The sequence below is a fragment of the Coenobita brevimanus genome, chromosome 106 (assembly GCF_032717465.1).
Source record: "Coenobita brevimanus isolate Jiangsu-jjx chromosome 106, ASM3271746v2, whole genome shotgun sequence".
Classification (NCBI taxonomy): domain Eukaryota; kingdom Metazoa; phylum Arthropoda; class Malacostraca; order Decapoda; family Coenobitidae; genus Coenobita; species Coenobita brevimanus.
The window spans coordinates 4,754,851-4,766,374 of NC_137059.1; the positions used below are offsets into that span (position 1 = coordinate 4,754,851).

Consider the following 11,524-nt stretch of genomic DNA (forward strand, 5'->3'; position numbering starts at 1 on the left):
CACCCGAAAAGTGATGGGGCAGATGATTGTATCGAAGCCTAAACAGCTTGAAGTGACTGGCAAGCTTAGCCAAGAACAAAAAACTCGGAAGGTAACTAGGCTGTTAATTCACGGGCAACTAATAGAAAGACAAATGTTACACTGGAATGCTGGGATATCAAGTATTTTTGAAAGGTTAACAGTGTTGGCAAGATTGCTCTCCAGATGACTGCATTTTGCTTAAGTGGCATCTAAAAATGCAAGGGAATGATAGCTATGTCTAACTCCCCAAGTTCCAATATTTCTCAGTTAAATGAAGTACTGTAGTCCGGGTGTAGCAAGGAAATAAAAAATTGATTACAGGGATCAGTCAAGTAAGACCAGTAAAAAAAAAAAAAAAAAGTTTATACACAGTTAATGCTGAGCGTAGGTTAGTGCTAGCCAGATGGAATATTCATGGAGGCTGCACTTACATCTGCTGCCCATTAAATGGATCTATGTGATGCCGCGTCAACACAGTGTGAGATGGTTACCAGGCCATGCTAGCCCATACCTTGACTATACTACAATCATTTACGAGTGGTCACAGTCTGAAATTCCTGCCGACTACATGTCACTGTCATCCTCTGTCATCCTCTGTAATTAATGTTACATACTGGGCGGTGTCATTAACAAGGCTTAAGTAAATATAAATGATGTTTACAGTTCTCCATGATGCCTACCGTCTAAGATGGCCAACTCGCGGGTTTCCAACCGATCTGTCTACTACCAGCAAATGAATCTGCCTCCTAAACAACAATCATTATCATCTTCCGACTGTTTCGGAAAACCGGTCCATTTAACAACGCGAACCGATCCTCTGAACACTGCTTCGTTGCGGGGATTACAAGCGTATTCTAATATGTATAAGCCACAAACGTACCCAACTTACAAAATAAGAGATTTTTAGATTAAATAATATTTAAAGAGTTTAATTCTTTAGCTAGGAGGATCTAACAATATACTATAACACTAAGAAAGTACTGAACACTGTACCCTTCACCATGCTCGTCTTCATCATCATCCCACTTTTCCTACAGACAAACAAGATGTAAGGGATCCGGATATAAAAACAAGAGAGTACAAAAATAGAGCCGAAGTGTGGCGTCACGTTACTAGAACAACCTCCATCTATGTCAACACAAGCATCCGATAAGGGGCTTCTGCATAGTCGTCTTTTGTTTCTTTCTCCTGGGAGGAAGGCAGTCAATATCTATGTGCGAAAACCACTATAAATGTGTTCATATATCAACATTCTCTTACTCTAGTGGTGTAATAAGTAAAATTAAGCAAGCATCAAAGCAAGTCTACGAAACTAGCGTGTCTGAAATGTGTCAGGTTTGGCTGCAAAACTTTTCTTAAATAAACCTTCCATAACTCCCTCCCTATCCCCCGGAAGAAGGATGGTGGACTGCAGGTTTTGAGTAACTTCAGCCTGCAGTCCACCGGGTTCACGTCCGAATGAACCTACACCATCACCACAAAAACAACTCTGAACTATTACTACTACTATTGCTGCTTTTACTACTACTACGACTATTACTACTACATTCTTGCTAAATACAGACGATTTTACATGGCTTATAAGACTTCGAACTAGAGGGGTTAGTTACAGCCTTCACTAACCCCTCCACCACCACGGGTCTCTCCTAAGCTGAATAAAATCGTCTAGTGGTAGCAAGAATATAAAAAAACCTTCCTTAGATTGAAGGGGTTAACAGAGAGAGAGAGAGAGAGAGAGAGAGAGAGAGAGAGAGAGAGAGATTCCAAAATAAGACCGTCAATTCACTTTAATCGTCGGGATAACTCTAGTAGTCTATTCCAGCTAAGGCCAGAGGATTATTTAAGGTGGTCCGTAAATAGCACACTCCTAGCGGTATCTTGTGCTTCTCGGAGACGGCTCAGGCTGCTGGTGTGGGCTTGGGTGTTGCAATGAGAGTAGGGAATGGATAAATGATGCAGGGTAGGCGCTGATAACGCTGAGCAGTCTCCATAACACGCAAGATATCGCCTGGCAAGGTAGAATAGGAGTGTTGTTTTTACGTCATTCTCTTTTCAGCTGAAGAGTCTGAATGTTAATAATTACAGGTTAAAGAAGAGCTAACTGAGGGATATTATGATTTATTTGTCCTCTCTCACTCTCTCCCTTTCTCTCTCTCTCTCTCTCTCTCTCTCTCTCTCTCAGGCATACAACCTCTGACATCGGAATACACACATGATAGTTATGAAAATGTAATACTTTCCCCCCCCCTCTCTCTCTCTCTCTCTCACGCATACACAACGTCAGACCTCCGCATAAACACATGATGACTATGAAAATGACGCACCACCACCAAGCCTCTCTCGTCCGCGGCCTCCTTCACCGCCTCCCACTCCTCCCCCACCGCCACGCTCATCGCCAGCACCACCATCTGCAGAAGGCGAAGAAGGAGAATAATTAGGTTTTAAAGTCGTCAATCCTTCTCATAGGCGATTCATTCTGGGCATTATACTTCATTATCCTATTGTCCGTTGTGTCCACTTGACGTAACTGAAATTCGATTATAACTTTTTGTGACATCTCGTGCACAAACAAACACACACACGGATGAATACAATAACCTCCATCCACATGTTAATCAGTATGAAAACTTATTTAAATACGTGCCCTGAGCCCTACCCAGACCTTGAGTAGCGTTTTGAATGTGTCTGACCTACCTCTGAGCTGCAGTGTGTGTGTGTGTGTGTGTGTGTGTGTGTGTGTGTGTGTGTGTGTGTGTGTGTGTGTAGTTAACCTGCCTTGACCTAACCTGACCTTGAGTTTGAGAGATGTGGGCAGCGTTTCAAAGATATCTTGTTCTCCCCCGTGTGTGGAGATGATGAGGAGGTCAAGGGAGCGGGTGCCCAGTGCCGCTAGAGCCATGGCACCCGCGTTGAAACATTGTACCTCCACTGTTACACCTAGAGCACGATCCTGGGGGAGATAGATAGATAGATAGATAAATAGATGGATGGATGGATGGGTGAATAGATAGATAGATGGATAGATGGATGGGTGAATGAATAGATAGACAGATAGTAGGATGGGTGGGTGGGTGGATGGGTGGGTGGATGGATAGATGGATGGATGGCTAGAGAGTAAGATGGATATAGATACATGGAGATGGATGAGAGAGAGAGAGAGAGAGAGAGAGAGAGAGAGAGAGAGAGAGAGAGAGAGAGAGAGAGAGAGAGAGAGAAAGAGAAATAATGATGAATAAAATAATAAAAATGCACACAATAATGTTGAATATGAAGGTGATATTGATAATAATGAAGGTGAAGGTGAAACGATTGAAGATGACGATGATAATGATGATGGTGGTGGTGATGATGATAAGTAACTGATATGATGATGATGATGATGATGATGATGATGATGATGATGATGATGATGATGATGATGATGATGATGATGCTAACCTACCTCTGCTGAGACATACTGCGTGAGTCTGTTGTTTCCCCTCTGTATACGGTATAGAAGTGGGGGTAAGTCCTCTGGGGTGTCACGTAACCACAGCATATTCTGGGGGAAGAAGAAGAACATGAAGAATAAGGAGGAGGAGGAGAAGAAGAAGAAGAAGAAGAAGGAGGAGGAGAAGAAGTCTTGAATCAATGCCTTTCAACTGCACAATGGTATTTATGACAGGAAATTAACGTGTTTCTATGCTGCAGTTTCCCCCTAAAACCTCAAGCAAAGGCTAAGTTAGTAAATAAGATCAACATACTAATCTGCAAATCTGAATGACTGCATAGCTATCAAATGATCCAAGGATTTCCTCCCCTCAATAGGATGGCATGGACTCGCCTGTGAAATAGATAATAATACTCTGGGTGATTCCATTCCACACTTTTGAGGGGAGGAAACCAACAATAGGATTATTAATGGTTACCTAAGTGTGAAGATCTAGAAAATTGTTCGTATATCGTTTTCTGCTAAAAATATACGTTTATCATGTATTCCCTGAGGGTACACGTTTTGTAATTCGTCATGCAATTATGCTTTCCGTGTGTGTGTGTGTGTGTGTGTGTGTGTGTGTGTGTGTGTAAAGTATAATTATATGGACGCGTGACTACATTAGCTGCTGCTGTTGCTGTGTGTGCAGACTGAGAGGCACGTAGTGGAAAAGTGTGAATTGCTTTCCGTGTGTGTGTGTGTGTATGTGTGTGTGTGTAATATGGACGCGTGACTACATTAGCTGCTGCTGCTGCTGTGTGTGTAGACTGAGAGGCACGTAGTGGAAAAGTGTGAATTGCTTTCCGTGTGTGTGTGTGTGTGTGTGTGTGTGTGTGTGTGTGTGTGTGTGTGTAATATGGACGCGTGACTACATTAGCTGCTGCTGCTGCTGTGTGTGTAGACTGAGAGGCACGTAGTGGAAAAGTGTGAATTGCTTTCCATGTGTGTGTGTGTGTGTGTGTGTGTGTAATATGGACGTCTGACTACATTAGCTGCTGCTGCTGCTGCTGTGTGTGCAGACTGAGAGGCACGTAGTGGAGAAGTGTCATCACGCAAAACCTCAGGGGCAGATATGATTACAACACCCTTGACAATAATTATCTTCTCTGCCTTTACAAACGAGACAGTAACGTGTAAACTTATCCATGGTGTAGCACATGTGTGTAAGTGGTTATGTCAGTGATTGATGATTTGTATAAGGTTCAAACAGAGATACGTTACACACTTGTAGTTTTAGATAAATATTTGGTAGAAAACTGCAGATTAAGGTTTATGAATTAGAGATAAGTTGTTCGCTTAAAGGTGATACATGATAATAATCGGCCGCCTCGGTTTTTGCCCTCGTCCGTGTGTATGTGTGTGTGTGTGTGTGTGTGTGTGTGTCTAGATAGATGTGTGTGATTGTTTGCTTGTGTGCCTGTGTGTGTGTGTTTGCGTGCGTATTTGCGTGCATTACCAACCCTTTTGTGTCCGTAATCAGGGGTAGCACAGGCCTGGATGGACGTAGCAGTTCTCCTCTTGCTCCGCAGCTGGTGATACAAGCGCGGATCGGGTTCCACCAGCACCCCGTGGAACCCCAGCTCCTGCTCCACGTACAGGCTTAGGGATCTGAACTCTCCATCCCCGGCTCCAACCTCCATGAAAGTGCCGGGCTTCTGTGGGCGTGTGGGGAAGAAAGGGGAGTTGATTTGAAGAGGTCAGAGATGGATGGATGGATGGATGGACAAAGAGACGGAAAAATAGGGTGAAAGATGGGTGGATCGATGGACAGGAAGATAGAGGATAGGGTAAAAGATGGATGGATGGATGGACAGAGCGATAAAAAAATAGGGTGAAAGATGGCTGGCTGGATGGACGGAGGGATAGAAAGATAGATATATAGATAGACAGGTAGGTATGTACGTAGGTAGGCATGTAGGTAGGCAGGTGGGTAGGCAGGTAGATAGATAGGTTGATTAGAGATAAGTATATATACAGACAGATAGATAGATAAATAGATGGATAGAATGATGGATGGATAGATGGATGGACGGATAGATGGACGGATGGATAGTTAGGTACCTAGGGAGGTAGACAAGTAGATAAATACACACACACATACATACATACACACATAAATAATACATGCACACACACAGGGCTCAAGAAGTGACGACCAAACACTATTTCAAACTTTATCATCGTCCTAATCACATAACTCTCCTAACCTTACCACTCCCCTAACCTCAGAGTCTCTAATAAAACACATTTCTAAATTCATCATCCTTCTGTCTTAATTCATTTCCTTAAGTTCGCCAGAACATAGAGTACGTGATGTGATTCCAGTACCGTGATCTTTCTTTTTTTCACACTTTCACAGGTAGGTACGGACTCCCACCATCCATTCACTTGATGTAGCACTACCTTCGGGTGACTCTACACTAAATGATGACCTAAATGCTTTCCTTTACTCCAGGCAACTTTTTGCTACGTTAGGTGGTAACCATATAACCAAAGGGACGTCCAGTGGTCTAGTGGGTTCAGGTACTCCACCCGAACATGACTCAGCAGGGCTTAAATGCAAGGGGTGGCTGGGGTTGTGCTCACATTACACTGGGGTAGGACGAGAGGAGTACACCCTTCAAAGCTAGCCACTGTATGAAAGAGAATATTGTCGTTTATTTTAATGGAGTGTTTGGCTCACTTCACTATGCATGCTGCTGACAGTTCTCCATCTCTCGTGCTCTTTGTTTCCTCATTTCATGGACCCCACATCAGCCCTTAGGCAGGAGAAAAGGTGATAATGATGATGATGATGATGATGATTGTGGTGGTGGTGTTGGTGGTGAAGATACTGATGATGATGATGATTGTGGTGGTGGTGGTGAAGATACTGATGATGATGATAATGGTGATGATTGTGGTGGTGGTGAAGATACTGATACTAATGATGATGATGATGATGATGATAATGATGATGATGATGATGATTAAGTGCAGCGACATTACAAACGAAAACTGAACTTTCCTCCTTACAAACTAACCTCGTAGTGTTTGAAGTAGTCATTGATAAGTTCGTAAGTGTCTGTCCAGCTGGTAGCCATTGCCCAGGGTGGCTTGTCCAGAGGGAAGGTTTTTTGATAGGCTCCTCGGGGGGCGGGGGGGTCCAACCAGTGCTCCTTTATATGCTGGATCACATCACGATCCATGGAAAGAAGAGGCCCGTTTAAAGACTGGATCACACACTCTGAAAAGGATGTTATGGAAGATGTGTTAGAGTTTTCTGTGAGGTGAAGCGTAGAACAGCATGTACAGTAGAAATCGGATCGCACACTCTGAAAGGAAAGGCCAAGAGTCGTAAATTAGATATTTGACATTTAGTAGTAAGTTTAGTTAATCAGATACATAGGCCTCGGATTCAAGTACGCACTACACATCCATCTAATCATTTTTATTTATGTACGTTTGAGCTTACGAATATCCCCTTCCTTTGCTGCCCAGGTCTCACTACCATACTCGTACAGCATTACGCTCCTAACACATGCCGCATACAATTATCTCAATGCATGGAGGGAGAGCCCTCTCAGTGTCAGGAGAGGCAACAGCTCCCTGAACTTCCTTCAACCACTCCTTACCCTAGCCACTCCTGACTCCAGTCCCACCTCCAGCACATAATATGTCCCCAATATGACCCTAAATTTTATATATAGGTTTATATGAGATCGCTAAGGAAGCGCTATGGGGTCTCTTATGGAAACGAGAATACGGCAGTAGGACCAAAGCAGTGGGTTCCATATTTATACATAATTCTGAAGTAGTGATACGTATAAAATTGCTCTTTTATACATTTAGCTTCACTCACAACCATCAAACACTTCACAACCAAAGTAGCATGAATATTTAACTATGTGAAAAATAAGAATAACAACCTGACCTGCGAATAAAATGGCTTATTTATACTTTTATCGTCACTCATACAGCCATCAAACGCTTCACAATCAAACGAACATGAATATTTAGCTCTGTGAAAAACAAGAGTACCCAAAAAATTAAGTGGCTCACCGTCCTGACAGAAAAGAAAGAGTCCAATTCCAGCGTGTAGGGCCAGATTGAGCACCAGGCAGGATGAGAGCGCCCCCGCTACCAGGAACCTTCCATACCGCTGAGCTGCCCAGGTCATCACACGCTCCACCTCACGCACCCACTTTGCCACCTGCCGATACAGGTAAACCTAATTAAGAGGCGTCTCCCTCTCTGCGTTGTCTTCTGCCAGAGTGCAAGAGTGGTATGCTGGAGACGTGGGTGAACAGTAAAATACTCTGACGGAGACATTTATTACTATTGTTATGATGATGATGATGATGATGATGATGGTGATGATGATGATGATGATGATGATGATGATGATGATGATGATGATGATTACTAATGCTACAATTACCACTACTACTCCTACTAGTACTACTGCCGCCGCTGCTGTTGGTGCTGCAGCTGCTTCTACTATTACTACTCCTACTGCTACTACTTCTACTACCACTACTGCTGCTGCTACCGCTGCTGATACTACTACTACTACTACTACCACTACTACTACTACTAGTACTAGTACTACTACTATTGCCACACTACTACTATGTTTTCCAATATCTGACTATTTTATTCAAGGGAGTCATCTTTCGACTTAGAGTTGTTTAAAATTACAGCCTTCACTAAAGACAGGTTGTTTTTATCTGACAGAAACGGACAGCTTCTTCAATATGAGTACTAGGTTATGGGTGTATGAAATTCGAGGAGCCTTAGTGGAGGTGGAATGACTGAACCAAAAACAATGTCACTGTAGTGCTGGGGTTAATTCTGTCTATCTCCTGCCTGAAGATGCATCCTGTGAGGGATGGCCTAAGGGGAAAAGCACCTCCAGGCGTTTCTGCCCCTACTCAGAGACGACCTCCCTTCCCATGACACAGCACCACCATCCTTACAAACTCTCGCACCTCCACCTCGTTCTGGGTCTTCCTCTCCTTTTCCTCCCATTTCATTCAGTACACTAATATAATGCTCCATCGTAGTGAAGGGGAGAGGAGCGTAGTGTACTCAGATAAACTTACAGTACTCACTATGTGCAGCATGAGGGAGGATGGAAAATGAACAGCAGGACCGAACCGCATTACCAAAATAACTGTTTGGATTTCCTTGTGACATGGCAGGCTATCGTCCCGTATCAGCTGATGGAAAGAACACAGACGAATCAACATGGCTTTTTTGAGATTTCGCAATTTCCAACATATTAAATTAACTACCCTTTTAAAATAAGACTTGCTGCACGAAAATAGCATGGATTGTTCATAAGGAAACAAATCATGGTTCCAGAATTTTGGCTCGATTATCTAAAAACACATGACTGCGTGCGCTGTTCTACATGCTTCGTATATACACGCTTGCGTTTCTCGTAAATTGAAGAAATGAAAAACTAATTCCTTGGCTTAGAGTGTGCACAGACAACGAGGAAAAAATAATATTGGAACGTTGAGCGTATATTCATGTCGACACCTTGGCGTTCGTTTTTCTTTCCGGGATAAAGAGTCAGAAACCGTCGCCGAGTTAAAATAAATGCATGTTTTATAAGCCTACCAGCTAAAAAAAAATGCATTAATCATAGGTCTCTGCTTTCTAGTATTGTGAACTTGAAGGAAAGTATGAGAAAGGTTTTTTTAAAAGTACCGGAATGTTGAAGTATGTATTTTTGTCGATCGTTTAGGTCGTCTTTCCTTCCGAGATAAACACTACGAAATTGTCGCTAAGTTATGTATAAATAAAATCATGTTTCTTTACTTCTACCACCTTAATAGTATGTATAAATTCTGATTCCTTTTACTTATTTTTTTATTTATTTTATTACTGTCAGTTGTGAGGAAAGTATGTGAGGTGTGACTAAAAGTGTCTGAGATGACTTGGCAGGCATCTCCTTTCCGGGATAAACAGAGAGGAAATAGTGCACAAATTCCCTCCCCCCTCCTCCCTCTCTCTCTCTCTCTCTCTCTCTCTCACACACACACACACACACACACACACACACACCTCACTCGTACAGACACCAAGTCACCACATGAGAGAGAGAGAGAGAGAGAGAGAGAGAGAGAGAGAGAGAGAGCAACGCCTCCAAGCCTTTCACATATCACCACCACTCCATCCAAGTCCATCCTCCCTCACGCATTCCTCCATCCCATCCTCTCACACAGCCTCTCTCTCAGTATACAGGGTTGTTCATATACTACGCCTCCTTGCCAATTCTCGTGTGCTGGGGACGGCTCAGATAACGTTAAAAAATGCCTACCTAATTATAAATGAGTAAAAAAAATTTAATCTGTCGCTATTCCCCTATTACTCTAACCTGGCCTAAAATCGCCATCTCTCCTTGAATACTGAGGTGAATCAATGTATTAAGACTACAATATGATGCCAGTCACTAGGAAGTGCTACGAAGGTGAGCAGCCGTAGTTTTGTCTTTTTCTGCCACCGAGCTATGTGAAATAAGCCACAGAAGGACGAAAATGTGAGCCAAGTTAAGATGAAAAAAAGGATAGTTGAATCAATACACATTTTCAAGGGGGACGCTATATAAGAACGACCCTGTACAGTCAAATAAACAACTATCTTCCCTGTCCCTTATGCAGAAAATTATAACTTCCTAAATACAATGAAATCCCATCTTTACCAGTGCGTGTTTAAAATGGTTCGATTTTTCCACTGTTCGTCAAATTTTGGGAAGATGCTTGTGTCTCTCCATATACCTCTGCACCTGATCTATCCACTGTGTATGTTTGCTTTGTAGCCCGTTCTCGAGGTCCAGCAGTCCGCCTACACATCAAAAGAGGGCATATCGACAGCCCTCACACATTTCCACTTGGGCATTAACATACGTATTCACCGTCTCTTACTGTGATATGCTAGGGATGTTGAAATCAGGACTGGTGTGTTGACATCAGCAGGAACGTTTTGTGAAATGTCATCACACACTTGAGACACATTAATTTTTTCGTTTTATGGATTTATTTTGACTTACTAAGACTGATACACAAACAGTACATCATAACCATGTAGAAAAGAATAAATACAAGTTGTCGCTAAGGCTTCTAAAAAACAAATGAAGACAATAAACAAAGAATAAGACGTGAAGAAAAACAAGGAAAAGTAAATATAATCAAATACTAAGGAAGAAAGGAAGACAAAGAAACAAATAAACAAGATGTGAATTTAGGATGTCCATTAACCCATTCAACCCAATTCCTTATTTTTCTGTTTAATTTTTTTTTTTTAGACAATTTCAGTCAGCTAAGGAGAGTGGCACAGTACTGAAGGGGTTAATGAAAGCGTCTCTCATCCCTCAGAATCGAAAGGCTTCTCTTTAGGTGTATAAAAACGTGGAAATAGAAAAAAAAAGAAAAAAAGAAAAAGAAAAGAAAGATAAAGGAAAGAAAAACTGGATCAAGGGGTTAACTTTAAAAATCAGCGATATATTTAACATCATCTTTCTCAAATACCAGTATCTCAGTTATTTATCACTAGCGATAGGTAATTTACGTAAGGCATAACTTATTAATCAATTTACCCCATCACTGTGATGATGTATCTTCTGGTTATTTTTGCTATATCTAGACGTTTATATTCAATTCATAACAAGGACTTCTCGTACTGAAAAGGCCAGTGAAAGCTGTATCTTACCCTTCCAGTTCGAAAAATCTACCCTAAGAAAATCAAATCGTCCGGATATGGCATGAGTGCAGTAATAATAATAATACGTCAGCTGATGGAAGGGTAGGCACGGTTTTTCTAGGGATGGGGGGTGCGGGGGCGCATAAGGCACCCCCATCCCCCATTTTCGACGGACCAATGATTACTTATAATAAAACCAATGTTATTTACCGAACTACATGAAATAAATACTGCACTTGCATTTGCGAATATTACTGAACTCCTATGATTACAGCAGGTAAAATAAAAGTGAAGTTTTACTGCCCAAATGCATTAAGTAGTAACTGTGCCAAGAATCACGTC

The 11,524-nt window shown here is 42.1% G+C and overlaps 1 protein-coding gene across 1 annotated transcript; it reads right to left on the reverse strand.

Annotated features, from left to right (window-relative positions):
- Positions 1 to 2,285: 2,285 nt before the first annotated feature.
- LOC145416499 (uncharacterized) lies at positions 2,286 to 8,533 on the reverse strand. The gene is made up of 7 exons (XM_080285456.1): positions 8,456 to 8,533; positions 7,535 to 7,685; positions 6,517 to 6,719; positions 4,954 to 5,148; positions 3,464 to 3,562; positions 2,813 to 2,971; positions 2,286 to 2,429 (listed from the first exon to the last, which is right to left on the reverse strand). The coding sequence occupies exons 1-7, from the start codon at positions 8,531 to 8,533 to the stop codon at positions 2,286 to 2,288; spliced, it is 1,029 nt and encodes a 342-aa protein (XP_080141582.1).
- Positions 8,534 to 11,524: the final 2,991 nt, after the last annotated feature.

Bases quoted from the DNA above. Each gene is read 5' to 3' on its own strand.
- LOC145416499 (XM_080285456.1), bottom strand. From the start codon at position 8,533: ATGGAGCATTATATTAGTGTACTGAATGAAATGGGAGGAAAAGGAGAG. The intron at 5,149-6,516 runs GTTAGTTTGTAA...ACACGCCCACAG, and splicing joins ACTACTTCAAACACTACGAG to AAGCCCGGCACTTTCATGGA. The intron at 3,563-4,953 runs GTTGGTAATGCA...TTCTTCCCCCAG, and splicing joins CTGATTACGGACACAAAAGG to AATATGCTGTGGTTACGTGA.